The sequence below is a fragment of the Narcine bancroftii genome, chromosome 4, assembly GCF_036971445.1.
Source record: "Narcine bancroftii isolate sNarBan1 chromosome 4, sNarBan1.hap1, whole genome shotgun sequence".
Lineage (NCBI taxonomy): Eukaryota > Metazoa > Chordata > Chondrichthyes > Torpediniformes > Narcinidae > Narcine > Narcine bancroftii.
Genome location: NC_091472.1, coordinates 135,254,207 through 135,276,312, shown reverse-complemented (window position 1 = coordinate 135,276,312; position 22,106 = coordinate 135,254,207). Strand labels below are relative to the sequence as shown.

At 45.8% G+C, this 22,106-nt stretch overlaps 1 protein-coding gene across 1 annotated transcript in view; it reads left to right on the top strand.

Moving 5' to 3' along the window:
* Positions 1 to 22,106, top strand: part of LOC138762392 (uncharacterized) — a 172,738-nt gene that overhangs the window by 112,241 nt on the left and 38,391 nt on the right. Inside the window, exon 17 of the mRNA XM_069936159.1 lies at positions 2,888 to 2,941. Within this exon, the coding sequence (XP_069792260.1) occupies positions 2,888 to 2,941 (54 nt within the window). The remainder of the gene's footprint in view (positions 1 to 2,887; positions 2,942 to 22,106) is intronic.

The window sequence follows — 22,106 nt, the reverse complement described above, 5'->3', positions numbered from 1 at the left end:
TTCCTCTGTCACTAATTCATAAGGGAAATTTGTATAAATGTTAAATGCAGTGGTACATAACAAATTCCAAATTAATGAAAGAAATTGAACACTAATGAACAGAATAAAAGCATGGAAAATAGTCATGCTTCCAGTTAATATAATGGCAGGGTTCATACGTTATTGCAGTCATTCCCTCAAGTTTAATCAATTTGTAGAAGAAACATTTGGGGGAATAAAATCTGAACTCTTTCATTGAAAGCTGATGCAATTGTGTTGTCTGATAAATAGAACATAGAATCAGGATTTATTGTCATGAACAAGTCATGAAATTCAGTGTTTCGTGGCAGCAACATAGTGGAAACTTACATATTATAACTATCTTATGACATTATTATTATTATTTTATTTTTATAGTCATGCACAAAATGTAAGGCAGTGTCTTTGGTTCATTGATAATTCAGGAATATGATGGCAGAGGGGAAGAAGCTGTCCTTGTACCGCTGAGTGCTCATCTTTATGCTCCTGTACCTTTTTCCCACTGGTAACAGAGTGAAGAGGGCATGGTCTGGGTTGTGGGGGTCTTTGATGATAGAGGCTGCTTTTTAAAGATACCACCTCATGTCGATGTCCTTGATTGAGAGGTCTGATGCCTGTGATGTCACAGAAAGGGTTAACAACCCTCTGGAGTAGATTCTTGTCCTGAGAGTTGGCGCCTCCATACCAGGCAGTGATGCAACCAGCTAGAATGCTCTCCACGATACACCTGTAGAAGTTTACGAGCGTCTTCGGTAATCTACCAAATCTCCTCAGACATCTCACAAAGTATAACCATTGGCTAGCCTTCTTTGTGATTGCATCAACATAGAGGCTCCAGGACAGATTCTTGGAGATGTTAACACCCAGGAATTTGAAGTTCTTGGCCCTCTCAACTACTGAGTCCTCGATGAGGACTGGGTTGTGTTCCCCTGACTTCCTCCTGAAGTCTACAATCATCTTTGTTTTGCTGATGTTGAATGCAAAGTTGTCATTACACCATTCAACAAGCATTGAGTATCACCATCTTTTTGTACAGGGTATTTCTCTCAGTTTGTCACATTTTTTTGGTCATTTTTGTAATTTGCTGCATTACAGTGCACAGTCAACACATTAGCATCAGTAAACACAGTTTAAATTGTGTAAATATTAGACAAGCTCAACTTTACAATAACCCACAGTAGATTAAAAAAATTAAAGACAATTAAAAGAATGAGAATGGTTTGTCAAAATACTGATTATTTTAAAATAATTATCATCTTTCCTAATGTGAATCAAAAATGCAAAGCTAAATTTAGCTTTGTGAATCAGGCAGTGATATTTGTGACATATCTTAAGAGAATAAAAACTAATGAAAAGGATTTTTATTCCGTCGAGCCTGAATAGCTTTTACAGAAACCTGTAGTTTTGTGAACATGGCTAATTTATCGGTTTTAAAAAAGGCTCCAGTATACCTTTTTGAAGGTTCTTGCTTCAGAATATGTATTGTATATCAAGGATATTAAATGTAATAGATTTTAAAGATACACATGCTTGATGCTCGTTCTACAAACTATTCATGTTGTGGTATATATAACCATCTTTTCATAGATTGACCTTTTTCAATATTTGTTTTCAAGATTTGTTGCAATCAATCATGCCCAATTCAGTCTTTAAAAAGAAACCCCAACCAGTAGAATGGTCAATTTTAAAGAGGGTGATTTTACTGGGTAATGTTAAAGTTTGAATCTTCACCTGTGAATTGTGGAAAGGAGTTCATGTGATGGTCCTGAAGAATGGGCCATCTTTATTGTTGTACAAAAGACTCTGCATTTGCTTTTATTTTGAGATGTGGGAGAATTATCCAGGTGTTCGATCTCTTCACTTTGAAGATTTTTAATGAAAATGTTCCAGAATAAATCCAGGTAACATTCCTATTGCTCCATAAACTAAACTCCACAGGACTTGGATACAAGTTGATAAGAGTTAAGACTTGGAGAATGCCTGTGATTACATAAGGGTTCTGCTAGACCTCAGCAAATTAAAACTGTATATTGTTTTCTTGCATCTAAATAGGATCTTGCGTGTTTTGTATCTGTGCCTGGTGTGGAAATCCAGCCTTTTATAAAGTTCTTATTCTTTTATTCAAAGCCCACCAAATGCCCTTCCTTTTCCTATGTCTGTAACAGTCTGATTATCAGATCTCTGCTTCCTCCATCTTGGATCTTTTGGATAGAACAACCTTGCATCAATCAGCTACTTTGGCCAACAATTCTGGAATATCCTCCCCTCAAATATGAAATATGAAGGGAGAAATATTAGGAGCTTGTCATAAAGATACAATGATGATCTTTGGGGGTTACAATGACCAGGAAAACAATCAGATGTGGAAAGATTGTCTATATGTGTAACTTACAGGATATTTTTGTGTCAGCATTTTATGGGACCAAGCAACAAGTAAGCAATTGTGGTTTTGCAAAATGAGATGAAATTAATTTATGTTCTTATTGTGAAGGCATTCCAAGATAGCAGCATTCGATTAAATAGATATTTTCAAAAGAGCCAACAAAGAGACTGTTCGTCCCATAGAAAGTGAACTCGAAGTATTACGAATGTAAAGAAAGGAGAAGGCAGATTAATTAATAGATATTTTGCATCACTTTTAACTTTACAGGAACCAAGCAACATCCCAATTCTGCAGCTGTTATTATTTAATCATAGTTTAAGTTTAAAATATTTATAGAGTTGTCCAGTTGATGGAATTTAGTAACCTTAACATTAAACAGCACTTCATTCTCTTTGCCGAAATAGGCTTTTTTAAGAAGGAAAAGCCTTGTAATGGTTTAATGGTAACACTGTAACTGAATCTCATTTTTCCTTCCTTTTCAAACAGGTGATTGATGCTGCCAAAAAGGCAAATGCTCATGACTTTATTGTGTCATTTGAGGTAAGGATATGCAGACATGAAATAATGTAATTTGCTGAGTGTAAATATAAATTTGTATCTAAATCAATGTGCATCATGAAGTAGTATTATATTCCAAAATACCTTTCTTTATTTTTTGTTTAGTCTCCTTATTTTCTACTCCCATTGTTTGACATTGAAACAGTGTTCTCATGTGATTCTTTTGTTTTTGAAAGATTTTATGTACAAGATTATTTTCTATTAATTCACAGATTTGTAAATGTGATTAAATCATTAAGCAATTAATAGATTTGGTGCATAGTTTAATAATATGACCTGAAAATTTGTGCACCAGATGCTAAAGATGGGTCAGCATTTCTAGTTTTGGGTTGGTATATGTCTGAGATAGGATTTTTTTCCCATGTTTTAAATGCTAGTTAATGATTGTAATGTTTGTAGGCTGTATTAATGTAGATCTGCTGCAGTAATGATTTTAGTTATATGATGTGCATATTCTTGATTTTGTTGCTGTTGAATGAAATTAAAAAGAAATGGAAAATCCAGGAAGTTCTCAGCAGGTCAGATGGTATCTGTAGAAGGAGGAACATATTGAACCTTTCAGTGATAACCCTTCATTAGTTATTAGGAAATGAATGATAAAAAAATGTACATTATCAATTATGGGCCAGAACTTTCTAGCAAATTTATGAAAGTGCATGTGTTGAGTAGAGTTCTTTTGATTGCTGATATACAATTCTGTTCAAGCCATAATTTGTCAAATATTCATTTTCAGAAGGTTAATGTTCATTGCTGAAAGATTTTCCAAAGAGTACTTTTGGTATATTTGACCAATAATCTGGTTGACTAAGAAAAAAAAATGAAGTAATGTAGCATGCTGTCATTTTATGACATTTTTTTGTATGACCTTTATCTTTTCTCTGGATGTATTAATTTCTTAAGTTCATTAGTTGGGGATCAAACTTTTCTCTGTTTCCTTTGGTGTCATTTCAACTGAGTCCTGCCAAACTTTCTCCTTTTAGAAAATTTGAAAATCAAAAACTGCAGAATGTTAAAGTTTGAAATTAAAATAAAGCATTGGGAATACTCAGCAGGGCAGGAAGAGAAAAGTTTCAGGACAAAGACCCTTTGTCAGTATGTCATTATATCACCATCTGCCTTATCTCAGCGGGCAAACCTGATGAAACTCTAATCCATGTCTTTGCCTCCTCTATACCTTTCCTAGCTCAGCCTGCATGCTATCCTAACTTGACATCATCCAAAGCTCTATTGACTTCATTCTCTAACATCCACCAAATTCTGACTACCCATTATCCTTGTGCTCATGGGTATATATTATTTCTTAGTCCAGCAACAATGTGATTTTAAAATTTTCATCCGTTTATTCTCTGGCAGGGCCCTTTATCCTGCAATTTGCACCAGCCCCATGATTCCCATAGCTCTGCAATTTTCTGAGCTTTGGATTCTTGCACATCTGCATTCATCGTTCCATCACTCATGGTTGTGCCTTAAGCTGCATTTAAAAAATTCTTGAATTTCTTTCCCTTCGTCTATTCATTTTGCCCTCCTCAAAATGTATTTCTGATTATCTATTTCTGGTTATCTGTTCAAGCATGCGGCTTGGTATCAAATCATGATAATGGGCCTGGGTGCAGACGACACTCTCCAGGTTCTAGTATTTCCTCATTTAAAAACGTGTCATCTTCAAGGAAATGTGAGCGACGATATTCTGAATTACTATCTTATTAATCCAAGAAATCAAACTTTTGTAAATGCAGCTTTATGTAGCTTTAATTCATTGATAAAATGGATAAACATTTTGCATAACTTTGCATTAAGATTTTCATAACTATGAATAAAAAAAGCATTCAGCTATATTTAAAGATATAACGATATTCAACTTTAAAAAGATGGACAAGACGAAATAAGACTAATTTTTAAAAAGAAAAATTATTTCGAGCTCGCAACTCCTTTATAATTCACCGCAGAATGAGATGCAAGCTCTTAGTCTGCCCGGATATTATGACATGTCATTGTCAAAATAGTAACACTACAAATAATACTTTTTCTTAATGAGATAGGCACAAAATTAACTAAGAATCAAAAACACAAAGTTTTAACCTTTACACTGGGAAATGTTGAATGTTTTACTATGTTGATGGTGCTATATAAATTCAAATTTATTGACCCATGGTGAAAAGCTAAAAATACTTTGCTATGGGACTAAAATTAAATCTTGATCCTCACTAAAACCTTAGTAATGGTAGGGTCCCTCATGGTAGGTTGATCTAGAAGATTAAAACACAGGAACCATGGTGACTTGACAGAAGGAATTCAAAATTGGCTTGGTCACAGAAGGCAGAGGGTAGTGGTGAACTGGTGTTATTCTACCAGGAGGTCTGTGTCGGTGGTATTCCACAGGGATCTGTGCTGAGACCTCTGTTTATAAATGATTTAGACAAACATGCAGATGGGTTGATTAATATGGTTGTAATTGACTTGAGATTGCCTTATATGTCTCATCCAGGGTGGGAACCTCATCCAGCTCTAGCCTTAGGGGCTGTTGAGGGAGCTGGAGCAGGGCGGAATCTTGGACTGAGCGGTTGGTACTGAAAAGAGATTGGAAGTGTTCTGACCATCGGTTGAGGATGGAGATCTTGTCGCTGAGAGGACTTTGCCGTCTGAGCTGCGCAGCGGGCTTTGGACTTGGGGTGAGGGGCCGTACACAGCCTTTAGAGCCTCGTAGAAACCCCTGAAGTCGCCAATGTCCGCGCTGAGCTGTGTTCGTTTGGCGAGGCTAGTCCACCACTCATTTTGGATCTCCCGGAGTTTGCGCTGAAGATGGCTGCATGCGCGACGGAAGGCTTGTTTTTTCTCTGGACAGGACGACTTTGTAAGGTGAGCCTGGTGGGCAGCTCGCTTCTTTGCCAGCAGCTCCTGGATTTCCTGGCTGTTTTCGTCAAACCAGTCCTTGTTTTTCCTGGAGGAGAAGCCCAGTACCTCTTCAGTGGATTGCAGTATGGTAGTCTTCAACTGATCCCAGAGGGTTTCAGGGGACGGGTCCGTGAGGCGGGTTGCAACGTCGAGCTTTGCTTTGAGGTTTGCCTGGAAGTTTCCTCTCGCTTCGTCTGACTGCAGTTTTCCAACATTGAACCTCTTTCTGGGGGCTTTATTGTTCCTGGGCTTTGGCTTGAAGTGAAGGTTGAGCTTGCAGCGAACCAGCCGGTGGTCAGTGTGGCATTCCGCGCTAGGCATGACCCTGGTGTGGAGCACATCTTGTTTGTCACTTTCTCGCACCAGGATGAGACATATAAGGCAATCGAACAACTGAAAAGTGGCAAAGCAGCAGGTATGGATGGAATCCCCCCCAGAAGTCTGGAAGGCTGGCGGCAAAACTCTGCATGCCAAACTGCATGAGTTTTTCAAGCTTTGTTGGGACCAAGGTAAACTGCCTCAGGATCTTCGTGATGCCACCATCATCACCCTGTACAAAAACAAAGGCGAGAAATCAGACTGCTCAAACTACAGGGGAATCACGTTGCTCTCCATTGCAGGCAAAATCTTCGCTAGGATTCTACTAAATAGAATAATACCTAGTGTCGCCGAGAATATTCTCCCAGAATCACAGTGCGGCTTTCGCGCAAACAGAGGAACCACTGACATGGTCTTTGCCCTCAGACAGCTCCAAGAAAAGTGCAGAGAACAAAACAAAGGACTCTACATCACCTTTGTTGACCTCACCAAAGCCTTCGACACCGTGAGCAGGAAAGGGCTTTGGCAAATACTAGAGCGCATCGGATGTCCCCCAAAGTTCCTCAACATGATTATCCAACTGCACGAAAACCAACAAGGTCGGGTCAGATACAGCAATGAGCTCTCTGAACCCTTCTCCATTAACAATGGCGTGAAGCAAGGCTGTGTTCTCGCACCAACCCTCTTTTCAATCTTCTTCAGCATGATGCTGAACCAAGCCATGAAAGACCCCAACAATGAAGACGCTGTTTACATCCGGTACCGCACGGATGGCAGTCTCTTCAATCTGAGGCGCCTGCAAGCTCACACCAAGACACAAGAGAAACTTGTCCGTGAACTACTCTTTGCAGATGATGCCGCTTTAGTTACCCATTCAGAGCCAGCTCTTCAGCGCTTGACGTCCTGCTTTGCGGAAACTGCCAAAATGTTTGGCCTGGAAGTCAGCCTGAAGAAAACTGAGGTCCTCCATCAGCCAGCTCCCCACCATGGCTACCAGCCCCCCCCACATCTCCATCGGGCACACAAAACTCAAAACGGTCAACCAGTTTACCTATCTCGGCTGCACCATTTCATCAGATGCAAGGATCGACAATGAGATAGACAACAGACTCGCCAAGGCAAATAGCGCCTTTGGAAGACTACACAAAAGAGTCTGGAAAAACAACCAACTGAAAAACCTCACAAAGATAAGCGTATACAGAGCCGTTGTCATACCCACACTCCTGTTCGGCTCCGAATCATGGGTCCTCTACCGGCACCACCTACGGCTCCTAGAACGCTTCCACCAGCGTTGTCTCCGCTCCATCCTCAACATCCATTGGAGCGCTCACACCCCTAACGTCGAGGTACTCGAGATGGCAGAGGTCGACAGCATCAAGTCCACGCTGCTGAAGATCCAGCTGCGCTGGATGGGTCACGTCTCCAGAATGGAGGACCATCGCCTTCCCAAGATCGGATTATATGGCGAGCTCTCCACTGGCCACCGTGACAGAGGTGCACCAAAGAAAAGGTACAAGGACTGCCTAAAGAAATCTCTTGGTGCCTGCCACATTGACCACCGCCAGTGGGCTGATAACGCCTCAAACCGTGCATCTTGGCGCCTCAGTTTGGCGGGCAGCAGCCTCCTTTGAAGAAGACCGCAGAGCCCACCTCACTGACAAAAGGCAAAGGAGGAAAAACCCAACACCCAACCCCAACCAACCAATTTTCCCTTGCAACCGCTGCAATCGTGTCTGCCTGTCCCGCATCGGACTGGTCAGCCATAAACGAGCCTGCAGCTGACGTGGACTTTTTACCCCCTCCATAAATCTTCGTCCGCGAAGCCAAGCCAAAGAAAGAATTGACTTGAAAATTGGTGGAATAGTGGAGAGGAGGAAAGTTATCAAAGGATATGATAGGATATAGATCATTTGGAATTTAAGAGAAGAAATGGCAGATGGAGTTTTATCTGGACAAATGTGAGGTGTCACACTTTGGAAAGGCAAAAAGGAAGGTAAAAGTTCCATTATTGTCATGTTACATTTAGAATGTAACATGCATGAAATTCTTTAACTTTTGTCTGCCACTTGTTGAGTGCCCCTCACAGAAACCTACAACACCTGGTGTTCCAAGGCAGTAATCCCCTCCAAGTACTGACCAGTCCTAAGCCTGCTTAGCATCTGAGATCAGACAGTCTCAGATGTGTTCAGGCTATTGGGTGCTGTTTACAGTTTAAAGAAAAATCACCGTTATCTGGAATTCGAGCAACCGGCAGCCTCAAGCAATGGAAAAAAATTGCAGAAAATAAATAGGTAAAAAATAGAAACATTTAAAATTTTCACCCCCTTCATGGTTAGTTCATCAGTCATGCAACACGCAATCTCAAGCAACTGGAAAATTCACTTATCTAGCATCTACCAATCCCCATAGGTGCCAGATATGAGATGTTTTACTGTATATAGTAACTGGCAGGGGCCTTAAAAGCATTGATGTCCAGACAGATCGTGAGTTTTGCAATCCTCTGTGGCAAAACAAGTAGATAGGGTGGTAAAGAATGCATATGGTAAATTTGCCTTTATCGATCAGGGGAATTGAGATTAAAAGTTTGGAAATCAAGCTGCCGCTGTGTACAATTTTTGTTCAGCCATATTTGAAGTATTGTGTGCAGTTCTAGCTGCTCCATCGCAGCAAGGAATTTTTGGTTTTTGAGAAGGTGCAAATGAGATTTCCCTGGATATTGCCTGATATTAAAGAGTATTGTTTGTTTTTTTGCATTGGAGAGGATTGAAAATCTTGGAGTGTTTGGTTTGGAGTGTTTGAGGCTGAATGGATGATCTGATGAAAATATATCAATTCATGGATGGCATAGATACATGAGTGGTTGGCACTGTTCCCTCTAAGCTGTGCACCTGCATGCGCGCACAGTTTTTACGACCAGAGCACCAAGGCAATTGATGTGCGCACAAAAGGTGTAACCTAAACTAATGTACAATAAAATCTTAACTAAATATGTTACTTTGTAGAATGCGAACATACTTGTACTATCGTAAAACATGCCAATACAATCTTATTAGCCGTGAGAGGTATAGGCTATGCCAAAATCATCTTGAAACAATTCCAAGTTTACATCTGCACAAGCATTCAGTGTGCATATACTTGTGTCACGGGGGGAAAAAATGCACACACTGACATTAGTGGTAGACGCCTGGAATGTGCTGTCAGGAACCAGGTAGGATAGCAGCATTTAAAAGACACATGAACAGTTAGGGAATGGAGGGATGTAGAAATAAGAGGCTGAACAATGAATCCAATCTGAGCAATGATTTGTTACTGGACATCCCCAGCCGAGCCTGAAGATCAATGTAACTTGAGTGAGCCGATAATGGTTTGGAATTTGAAGCTGGGCAAATTCTGCCCAGCTAGTAAGTTTCCACTAGTCAGGAGTTTACCCATTGAGGGGACGTGGAAGAACAATGCCCGAGGAAAAGGGAACCTGGCTACGTAATTGGTTCACATAGTGATGGAATTTGCAGATGAATAGTAGCTTAATGCTGATTGGGTAATGCTTGTCACATGGGAGAAGACTTTTTTTTTGAAAGGTGAAGTCCAATTGTGGCAGGGTATACAAATCAAAGTAATTGTATGTTCAGGGAGATCCTGGATCCCCCATGGGGGTGATGGACATCCCACAGGTAATGGATAAAGGGAATTAGCTAATGAAAAGTTTGAGTCATTCATTCCTCAGGAGAGTAGACTGCTGATTTGGATTTCATCCCTGAACCTGGATCCTCCACAGGGATAATGACCATGTGGAGCAGGTGGGATTAGTTTAAATTGGCATCGTTGTCAACAAAGACATAGGCTGAAGAGGAATGTTCCTGTGCTTTATTGCTCTCTGTTCAAGGTTAATTATGTCATTAGAAAAGAAAGAATATTTTTCTTTTCACGTTGTCTCAAAGAGACCAAAATTTGATTTGGTGATAATTACCAACCTATTCCTTGATGGTTTGAACTGACCAGGTGCTGTTAAATTGTAATGTTTCATTAAAGAACAGGATTTGTACCACATAGCCAAGTTTTGTTAAAAACCATTACAGCTTTATAGTTGATGATTACATGTTCGCATAAGGATGGATGTTTCAAATAAAAATCAAGAGGGTGGTCTTGATTATTTAACCAACTCAGTGAATCCAAAGAGGCCAATACAAGAGGGGAAGAAAGGAAGGTTAAATATTAAAATGGGTGCATCAGTAGGAGGGCAGTTGAAAAAGGAGGAAGATGATAAGATTAGCCTCAGTTTGTGCAGCAGTGGGAAAAGCTGATGGAACACTGGAATTTATAAACAAGGTAAGCTATGAAGTAATGATTTGGTGACACTGAGATGGAATTAAATGAGTGTGAATATTATTGAAATTGAAGAATAGGAGATTTTGTAGTATTTTCAGGCTGCAAAAGAATGATTTTACGTCGCAACAATCTGAAGGGTTTTACTTACAACAGAGCAGTGAAACGGTGTGAAACATTGAAGTCTGCAGGTGCTGTGATTGTCGTAAGAACACACAGTAAATACTGAAGGAACTCGGCCGGTCTCAGTGTCCATTTCTTTTTTTTCTTTGGCTTGGCTTCGCGGACGAAGATTTATGGAGGGGGTAAAAAGTCCACGTCAGCTGCAGGCTCGTTTGTGGCTGACCAGTCCGATGCGGGACAGGCAGACACGATTGCAGCGGTTGCAAGGGAAAATTGGTTGGTTGGGGTTGGGTGTTGGGTTTTTCCTCCTTTGCCTTTTGTCAGTGAGGTGGGCTCTGCGGTCTTCTTCAAAGGAGGCTGCTGCCCGCCAAACTGTGAGGCGCCAAGATGCACGGTTTGAGGCGTTATCAGCCCACTGGCGGTGGTCAATGTGGCAGGCACCAAGAGATTTCTTTAGGCAGTCCTTGTACCTTTTCTTTGGTGCACCTCTGTCACGGTGGCCAGTGGAGAGCTCGCCATATAATACGATCTTGGGAAGGCGATGGTCCTCCATTCTGGAGACGTGACCCATCCAGCGCAGCTGGATCTTCAGCAGCGTGGACTCGATGCTGTCGACCTCTGCCATCTCGAGTACCTCGACGTTAGGGGTGTGAGCGCTCCAATGGATGTTGAGGATGGAGCGGAGACAACGCTGGTGGAAGCGTTCTAGGAGCCGTAGGTGGTGCCGGTAGAGGACCCATGATTCGGAGCCGAACAGGAGTGTGGGTATGACAACGGCTCTGTATACGCTTATCTTTGTGAGGTTTTTCAGTTGGTTGTTTTTCCAGACTCTTTTGTGTAGTCTTCCAAAGGCGCTATTTGCCTTGGCGAGTCTGTTGTCTATCTCATTGTCGATCCTTGCATCTGATGAAATGGTGCAGCCGAGATAGGTAAACTGGTTGACCGTTTTGAGTTTTGTGTGCCCGATGGAGATGTGGGGGGGCTGGTAGTCATGGTGGGGAGCTGGCTGATGGAGGACCTCAGTTTTCTTCAGGCTGACTTCCAGGCCAAACATTTTGGCAGTTTCCGCAAAGCAGGACGTCAAGCGCTGAAGAGCTGGCTCTGAATGGGCAACTAAAGCGGCATCATCTGCAAAGAGTAGTTCACGGACAAGTTTCTCTTGTGTCTTGGTGTGAGCTTGCAGGCGCCTCAGATTGAAGAGACTGCCATCCGTGCGGTACCGGATGTAAACAGCGTCATCATTGTTGGGGTCTTTCATGGCTTGGTTCAGCATCATGCTGAAGAAGATTGAAAAGAGGGTTGTGCGAGAACACAGCCTTGCTTCACACCATTGTTAATGGAGAAGGGTTCAGAGAGCTCATTGCTGTATCTGACCCGACCTTGTTGGTTTTCGTGCAGTTGGATAATCATGTTGAGGAACTTTGGGGGACATCCGATGCGCTCTAGTATTTGCCCAAAGCCCTTTCCTGCTCACGGTGTCGAAGGCTTTGGTGAGGTCAACAAAGGTGATGTAGAGTCCTTTGTTTTGTTCTCTACACTTTTCTTGAGCTGTCTGAGGCAAAGACCATGTCAGTGGTTCCTCTGTTAGCGCGAAAGCCGCACTGTGATTCTGGGAGAATATTCTCAGCGACACTAGGTATTATTCTATTTAGTAGAATCCTAGCGAAGATTTTGCCTGCAATGGAGAGCAACGTGATTCCCCTGTAGTTTGAGCAGTCTGATTTCTCGCCTTTGTTTTTGTACAGGGTGATGATGGTGGCATCACGAAGATCCTGAGGCAGTTTACCTTGGTCCCAACAAAGCTTGAAAAACTCATGCAGTTTGGCATGCAGAGTTTTGCCGCCAGCCTTCCAGACTTCTGGGGGGATTCCATCCATACCTGCTGCTTTGCCACTTTTCAGTTGTTCGATTGCCTTATATGTCTCATCCAGGGTGGGAACCTCATCCAGCTCTAGCCTTAGGGGCTGTTGAGGGAGCTGGAGCAGGGCGGAATCTTGGACTGAGCGGTTGGTACTGAAAAGAGATTGGAAGTGTTCTGACCATCGGTTGAGGATGGAGATCTTGTCGCTGAGGAGACTTTGCCGTCTGAGCTGCGCAGCGGGCTTTGGACTTGGGGTGAGGGGCCGTACACAGCCTTTAGAGCCTCGTAGAAACCCTGAAGTCGCCAATGTCCGCGCTGAGCTGTGTTCGTTTGGCGAGGCTAGTCCACCACTCAACATTTTGGATCTCCCGGAGTTTGCGCTGAAGATGGCTGCAATGCGCGACGGAAGGCTTGTTTCTTCTCTGGACAGGACGGCTTTGTAAGGTGAGCCTGGTGGGCAGCTCGCTTCTTTGCCAGCAGCTCCTGGATTTCCTGGCTGTTTTCGTCAAACCAGTCCTTGTTTTTCCTGGAGGAGAAGCCCAGTACCTCTTCAGTGGATTGCAGTATGGTAGTCTTCAACTGATCCCAGAAGGTTTCAGGGGACGGGTCCGTGAGGCGGGTTGCAACGTCGAGCTTTGCTTTGAGGTTTGCCTGGAAGTTTCCTCTCGCTTCGTCTGACTGCAGTTTTCCAACATTGAACCTCTTTCTGGGGGCTTTATTGTTCCTGGGCTTTGGCTTGAAGTGAAGGTTGAGCTTGCAGCGAACCAGCCGGTGGTCAGTGTGGCATTCCGCGCTAGGCATGACCCTGGTGTGGAGCACATCTTGTTTGTCACTTTCTCGCACCAGGATGTAGTCCAGGAGGTGCCAGTGTTTGGATCGGGGATGCATCCAGGTGGTCTTAAGGCTGTCCCTCTGCTGAAAAAGGGTGTTTGTAATGACAAGCCGCTGTTCTGCGCAGAGCTCCAACAGGAGGCGCCCATTGTCGTTGCACTTGCCGACGCCATGCTTGCCCAGGATTCCTGGCCAGGTTTCTGAGTCTTTGCCGACACGAGCGTTGAAGTCGCCCAGGATGACAACCTTGGGGTCTGTCGTATAGGGTATACGTTGGATGAGGTTGCGCAGGTCGGTGTAGAACTTGTTCTTTTCTGCTGGTTCCGCCTGGAGGGTTGGAGCATAGACACTGATGAGGGTGATGTGACGCTTGTTTTGAAGTGGGAGTCGCATGGACATGATTCGGTCCGAGAGGCCTGTCGGAAGGTTTTCGAGTTTGGAGGCAATGAAGCTCTTGACCATGAAGCCTACACCAGATAGGCGTCGTTCATCCGAAGGCTTGCCAGACCAGTAGAGTGTGTAGCCCGCGCCGCGTTCTTGGAAGCTGCCTACATCTGCCAGGCGGACTTCACTGAGAGCGGCTATGTCGATGTCAAGTCTGAGGAGTTCATGTGCAATGAGGGCAGACCGACGTTCAGGTCGATGGCTGTCAGTCTTATCTAGCATGGTTCTGATGTTCCAGCATGCTAGCTTGAGTTTGTGAGCATCTTTTGAGGGGGAGGACGTGGAGGGGAGGACGTGGAGGGGGAGGACGTGGAGGGGGAGGACGTGGAGGGGGAGGACGTGGAGGGGGAGGACGTGGAGGGGGAGGACGTGGAGGGGGAGGACGTGGAGGACGGGAGGGGAGGACGTGGAGGGGGAGGACGTGGAGGGGGAGGACGTGGAGGGGGGAGGACGTGGAGGGGGAGGACGTGGAGGGGGAGGACGTGGAGGGGGAGGACGTGGAGGGGGAGGACGTGGAGGGGGAGGACGTGGAGGGGGAGGACGTGGAGGGGGAGGACGTGGAGGGGGAGGACGTGGAGGGGGAGGACGTGGAGGGGGAGGACGTGGAGGGGGAGGACGTGGAGGGGGAGGACGTGGAGGGGGAGGACGTGGAGGGGGAGGACGTGGAGGGGGAGGGACGTGGAGGGGGAGGACGTGGAGGGGGAGGACGTGGAGGGGGAGGACGTGGAGGGGGAGGACGTGGAGGGGGAGGACGTGGAGGGGGAGGACGTGGAGGGGGAGGACGTGGAGGGGGAGGGACGTGGAGGGGGAGGACGTGGAGGGGGAGGACGTGGAGGGGTGAGGACGTGGAGGGGAGGACGTGGAGGGGGAGGACGTGGAGGGGGAGGACGTGGAGGGGGAGGACGTGGAGGGGGAGGACGTGGAGGGGGAGGACGTGGAGGGGGAGGACGTGGAGGGGGAGGACGTGGAGGGGGAGGACGTGGAGGGGGAGGACGTGGAGGGGGAGGACGTGGAGGGGGAGGACGTGGAGGGGAGGACGTGGAGGGGGAGGACGTGGAGGGGGAGGACGTGGAGGGGGAGGACGTGGAGGGGGAGGACGTGGAGGGGGAGGACGTGGAGGGGGAGGACGTGGAGGGGGAGGACGTGGAGGGGGAGGACGTGGAGGGGGAGGACGTGGAGGGGGAGGACGTGGAGGGGGAGGACGTGGAGGGGGAGGACGTGGAGGGGAGGACGTGGAGGGGGAGGACGTGGAGGGGGAGGACGTGGAGGGGGAGGACGTGGAGGGGGAGGACGTGGAGGGGGAGGACGTGGAGGGGGAGGACGTGGAGGGGGAGGACGTGGAGGGGGAGGACGTGGAGGGGGAGGACGTGGAGGGGGAGGACGTGGAGGGGGAGGACGTGGAGGGGGAGGACGTGGAGGGGGAGGACGTGGAGGGGGAGGACGTGGAGGGGGAGGACGTGGAGGGGGAGGACGTGGAGGGGGAGGACGTGGAGGGGGGAGGACGTGGAGGGGGAGGACGTGGAGGGGGAGGACGTGGAGGGGAGGACGTGGAGGGGGAGGACGTGGAGGGGGAGGACGTGGAGGGGGAGGACGTGGAGGGGGAGGACGTGGAGGGGGAGGACGTGGAGGGGGAGGACGTGGAGGGGGAGGACGTGGAGGGGGAGGACGTGGAGGGGGAGGACGTGGAGGGGGAGGACGTGGAGGGGGAGGACGTGGAGGGGGAGGACGTGGAGGGGGAGGACGTGGAGGGGGAGGACGTGGAGGGGGAGGACGTGGAGGGGGAGGACGTGGAGGGGGAGGACGTGGAGGGGGAGGACGTGGAGGGGGAGGACGTGGAGGGGGAGGACGTGGAGGGGGAGGACGTGGAGGGGAGGACGTGGAGGGGGAGGACGTGGAGGGGGAGGACGTGGAGGGGGAGGACGTGGAGGGGGAGGACGTGGAGGGGGAGGACGTGGAGGGGGAGGACGTGGAGGGGGAGGACGTGGAGGGGGAGGACGTGGAGGGGGAGGACGTGGAGGGGGAGGACGTGGAGGGGGAGGACGTGGAGGGGGAGGACGTGGAGGGGGAGGACGTGGAGGGGGAGGACGTGGAGGGGGGGAGGACGTGGAGGGGGAGGACGTGGAGGGGGAGGACGTGGAGGGGGAGGACGTGGAGGGGGAGGACGTGGAGGGGGAGGACGTGGAGGGGGAGGACGTGGAGGGGGGAGGACGTGGAGGGGGAGGACGTGGAGGGGGAGGACGTGGAGGGGGAGGACGTGGAGGGGGAGGACGTGGAGGGGGAGGACGTGGAGGGGGAGGACGTGGAGGGGGAGGACGTGGAGGGGGAGGACGTGGAGGGGGAGGACGTGGAGGGGGAGGACGTGGAGGGGGAGGACGTGGAGGGGGAGGACGTGGAGGGGGAGGACGTGGAGGGGGAGGACGTGGAGGGGGAGGACGTGGAGGGGGAGGACGTGGAGGGGGAGGACGTGGAGGGGGAGGACGTGGAGGGGGAGGACGTGGAGGGGGAGGACGTGGAGGGGGAGGACGTGGAGGGGGAGGACGTGGAGGGGGAGGACGTGGAGGGGGAGGACGTGGACCTGTCCTCGGGCCTGCGCAAAGGAGCTTTTAGGTGGAGTGCAGTGCGCGCAGTACTGGCCCCACCCTTTACACCCAGTACTGGCCCCACCCTTTACACCCAGTACTGGCCCCACCCTTTACACCCAGTACTGGCCCCACCCTTTACACCCAGTACTGGCCCCACCCTTTACACCCATGGTTCGTGTGCCGTGGCCAAGCAAGCTGGGACGTGGCAGCGAGGTCCTTGGGTCGTAGGTTTTATATCGGAGTGGCCTTCTCCTATGCAGGTTTCTTACCCGGGCTGGAGGGGCCTGCCTCCCCTCCTAGGTCGGTCCATACTGCCCGGACCGGGGCCTCCGTCTGCCTCACTCGACCGAGGCCGGGCCGCCGTCTCCCCCTTGCTCCTGCCCGTATCGGGGCCGCCGCCGTCTACCCTTCGCCCGGACCGGGGCCGGGGCCGCTGCTGCTCTCCCTGTGCCCGGACTGGGGCCGCCGCCTCCCACTCCCTGTCCGGACCGGGGCCTCCGTCTGCCTCACTCGACCGAGGCCGGGGCCGCCGCCTCCCCCTTGCTCCTGCCCGTATCGGGGCCGCCGCCGTCTACCCTTCGCCCGGACTGGGGCCGGGGCCGCCGCTGCTCTCCCTGTGCCCGGACTGGGGCCGCCGCCTCCCGCTTGCTCCTGCCCGTATCGGGGCCGCCGCCGTCTACCCTTCGCCCGGACCGGGGCCGGGGCCGCCGCTGCTCTCCCTGTGCCCGGACTGGGGCCGCCGCCTCCCCCTTGCTCCTGCCCGTATCGGGGCCGCCGCCGTCTACCCTTCGCCCGGACCGGGGCCGGGGCCGCCGCTGCTCTCCCTGTGCCCGGACTGGGGCCGCCGCCTCCCCCTTGCTCCTGCCCGTATCGGGGCCGCCGCCGTTAGTGTCCATTAGAGATAAGACAAATTACTGACTTTTCAGACCTGACCCCTTCATCAAGGTATAAGCAAAAAGCAGACAGGCATCTCAATAAAGTCTGAGAGGGAAATGGGAGGGGGAGGAGTCGAGACCAACAAAATAAAGGTGTTAATTGGATATGATAAGAGGAAAAGTGAGAATTGATTTTAGCTCTGTGAAAGGAGACAGAGGGAAAAAGGAATAAAGAGAGAAAAACAGACAGGACAAGAGGAAAGGAGACTGGGGGAACGAAGATTTGTGTTGGGGGGGGGGGCATTTAAAAGAAACCTAAGAAATTTATGTTAATGAATGTGAAGATTGGTGTGTTAGAACTTCAGAAGGAACAAGAAATAGTTAAGAAATGCTGTCCAATACAGTTTGAAATTCGAGGAACAAGTATTTTGTATGCTGAATTAAGAATGGTAAAAGAAGAATCTTCCCAGGGCATTTTAGTCAGTTGAGGAAATAGCAGTGTTTTGATATGTTTAAGAATTAGTGCTTTGAATAAAGAAATCTTTGTTGTGATTTAAGGGACCTTTGACATCAAAAATAATTGGAGAAAGGTTAATAGGTTCAAGTTTCTAATTTCTGGTTCGAGTTAGACAAACTGGGTGTGATTTGGTGGTTAAAGACAAAAGCTAAACAAGCTGCCACAGGTATGTGGGGAAAATATTAATGATCAGTTATAAATTTAATTTCCCCCCCCCCCCCCCGCCAAGGAGCATTAAGCAACAATTGGTAAATATTGCCATTGCTCAGATAAAAAGGCACCGCCTTGGAAAAACTTTAACGTTACTTGGGATGCCATAGATGGTACTAATGTCAGTTACTTGGGATGGTGAAAAATTTTCAATTAAGATGCATATGCAAAAATTGAATTGATTTTTTTAAACTAATTGGGGATGGGAGAGGAATTAAGTATTGTAGTACCTATAGGTATTAATTTAAAGCATTCCATGTGGAGGAATTTTTATATATATATATATATATGTGTGTGTGTGTGTATATATATATATATATATATGTGTGTGTATATGTGTATATATATATATATATATATGTGTGTGTATATGTGTATATATATATATATGTGTGTGTGTATATGTATATATATATGTGTGTGTGTATATGTATATATATATGTGTGTGTATATGTATATATATATATATGTATATATACACACACACATCTATATATCATGAAAACAATTTTTAAGTGTGGTAGAGAAAACGTGTTTATTTCTTGCTTAATCTGTCCTTGCTGCATGAGCGAATTATTGCCAATTAAAATAGCAATACTGTATCCACGCTGCTGAAGATCCAGCTGCGCTGGATGGGTCACGTCTCCAGAATGGAGGACCATCGCCTTCCCAAGATCGTGTTATATGGCGAGCTCTCCACTGGCTACCGTGACAGAGGTGCACCAAAGAAAAGGTACAAGGACTGCCTAAAGAAATCTCTTGGTGCCTGCCACATTGACCACCGCCAGTGGGCTGATATCGCCTCAAACCGTGCATCTTGGCGCCTCACAGTTTGGCGGGCAGCAACCTCCTTTGAAGAAGACCGCAGAGCCCACCTCACTGACAAAAGGCAAAGGAGGAAAAACCCAACACCCAACCCCAACCAACCAATTTTCCCCTGCAACCGCTGCAATCGTGTCTGCCTGTCCCGCATCGGACTTGTCAGCCACAAACGAGCCTGCAGCTGACGTGGACTTTTTTACCCCCTCCATAAATCTTCGTCCGCGAAGCCAAGCCAAAGGAGACTGTGTTGATTAATTGCACTGAAGTTTCAACATAAGCAATAAGTTGTTTGGATTAGCTTGTACAATTTTGTCCTGTCATGGCCTTTATCCAAATAGTGCACTTCACTTTTTAACCAGGGATCCACCGTAACCAATCCAATAGAAAACGTAAAATGGACTTGACGTCTGATTTAAAATAAAACTGCGAGTAGGATGGGTGAAATCCTAACCATGACACTGCTGTAGACCTCCAAAAGGAGGAAAGAAGGTAGTGTAATGTGATATTGAATTTGTTGCAACGATTCGCTAGAAATCATCCTTTGTAACCAGAAATGAGTCAAATGTAATGTATTGGCCAGCTGCTGTCACAACAAGGAAGATCTTAAAGCAGATTTAAATAATTTAGCGAGGGGAAGCAAGATGATTCAATCAGTGTTGGGGTTAGCAAATGAAGAAAATATGGACAAGAAGTTGTTTTAGAAAAATAGCACATTGGAGGGCCTAAATTAAATTAAAGAAGGAAGCCGATGTGTTAGAATCTCTGGATTAATACAAACTGGCAAAGAGAAAATCTAGCGAAAGGTTAAAGTGGATAAAAGAGTTGAAAAGAGAAGTTCTATTTCAAGGGACATCAGCAATATTTGATGGACATGAAGAAGTTGTTACCAATGAAACCTGAACTTCAAGGGTTAAAATATGAGGAGAGATCGCACAAAGAAAAAAATGAATTTCTTTTAACAGAAGGATAGAGGTTTTCAAAATATTAAAGTAAACTGACAGTTGAAAGATGCTATTTATTTGTGATGTTTGGGAAGTCTAGAATGAGGAGCCAAAGTCTTAAAAATTAGAGCAGGTTTTTTCAGAAACAAAAAAAAAGGAATACATGCAAAGGCTAGAATAATTTTGTTCCTTGTGGCAATAATGCTATGTTGACTGCTTATTTTAAGTTTTAACTTTCTAGATTTATGTGAACCATAGATATTGAGGGATAGGAAACAAAGATGGGTACATGGAATTGAATTTCAAATACAGTATAAGAAAGAATAGGATTGAGAAAATTTATGAATATTTAAAGCACGCACGCACGCGTACACCCACACACACACACACCCATCCATCAAGGATATTAATTTGAATGGCCAGTTTATTCAAGTTCACAAATTTCTTTTAAATTGTTTTTGTTCTGTCTCCCAAATCTGTTTTTATTTAACCTTAGTTCTGTATTTCAGTGTATTAAATTTCTAACCATATGAACTGACCTAATTTCATGCAATGTTTTATTTCATTGTTTTAATCACCTTTAAGCAACTTCCTTTTGTGCAAGATCTAATGATGAGAAAAATATACTTATAAAACTATATCTTGCCATATTTTCAAGCAACACCACATTCATCTTTTTTTGTAATTACTTTGCATTTGATTTGGAAAGCAATTATGAAAAATCATGTTTCCCATCGTAATGTCATATACAGCATTTTCTATATCCTTCCACTGATAGTCTATGTATTCTTTAAATTCCAGACAAACTGAATGGTAAATGGAAACCATGTGTTGTTTTTAAGTACCTACTAGTGAAAAGCAAAACATGTCCATTGTTATTAAATGAATACCAGACAGGCTGAATCAAATCCCATTGAGCATTCAAAATGCTGATCAGGCTAAATGTAGCAAAGAGAATTAAAAATGTAGTTTTTGAGCTTTACTAGTAATTTTATTGAGAAATATGCAATGTGGCAAAATATCCTCACCTGTCATCTTTCTATTCACTGAAATAGAAAGTGATGGTATATCACTGCTTTCATAAATTGCATGCTCTTGTAGTTTGCAATATGTTCAAAATGTACTTTTAATAGTTATACATGCAGCACGGTGACAGGCCATTTCGGCCCATGAGCCCATGCCGCCCAATTCACCTAGAATCCCCAGTAAGTTTTGAATGGTGGGAGGAAACCCACGGAAACATGCAGAGAATGGACAAAGAGGAAACCCACGGAAATATGAACAAACTCCTAACAGACAGCACAGGATTCGAATCCCGGTTTCTGGCACTGTAACAGCTCAGTGATAACCACTACTCTAACCATGCCTCTCCTACTGTTCTTAACCACTCTGCAATAAAATAAAATCTCAGTTACAGACTTCAAATAGCACTTTAGTTCACACTCCAATTTGATCACAAAACTTGTGCATCAGATGGCATTAAAACAAAAACAAATTTAAAAATCCAACAAAATAGTCTCAACAAGCTCACATTATCCAGAATAACAAATTTGGAATTTATTTCAAGATGATTTGGGGTTTGAATTGAACCCATGTTCTTCCTGACTTGTGTGGCCAATCAGGTAATTCAGCAAATGCTTGAAAAAGTAATTGCACCAATCCTGTCAATTGTAGTCATAACCATCAATTGGTATCTACTCTTTGGAAAAAAGATTTATTAATATTAGCAAGTAAAACAGCATTTTATCATTTATCACCAATTGACATAATTTTGTAATCATGAGGGAATGGTGTCCAATTGTTTAAATGCAATCTTTATTGGACAAAATGATTTTTGAACAGAATGATTCAGAATATGGTGCAAGAGATTCACTGCAAACTCTGAAACTGCCAGTAATGAATGTAAGGAATATGCCAATGTTTAGTTATTCTATTACTTATGGCTTGCTTTTATTATTCCTCCATGCTGTAGGTGCTGATTACTTGTGATAGTTACAAAATGTGTAGCTAATTGCCAATAGAAGTTTGTTACTCTCGCCCATTTAAAATTCTATTTGTAAAACCGTTTCAGATTTCTAAGCTTGGTCCAGTTGTTGAACAATCACATACCTTGCTTGTAGATGCACACCCTTCCCTGCCTACATCCTTTGGCTATCTAGCATAAATGATCAGTCTCTGCTTGCATTTCACCTCAAACTTGGGCTGTTGACCAATTGGATGACCACTTTAATTAACTTAAACTGACTTTGCTTTTCTGACTTTTCGACACCCATTTGGAGTCTGCTTTCCTGAAGGTTACAGAGAGCATGAGTATATATCTACACTTGTATCCTTGAGGTCATTATTGCTGATTAACAAAATATAGTAGAGTCTCAGATCTGTGTTTACTGTTGAGTATACTGGACTT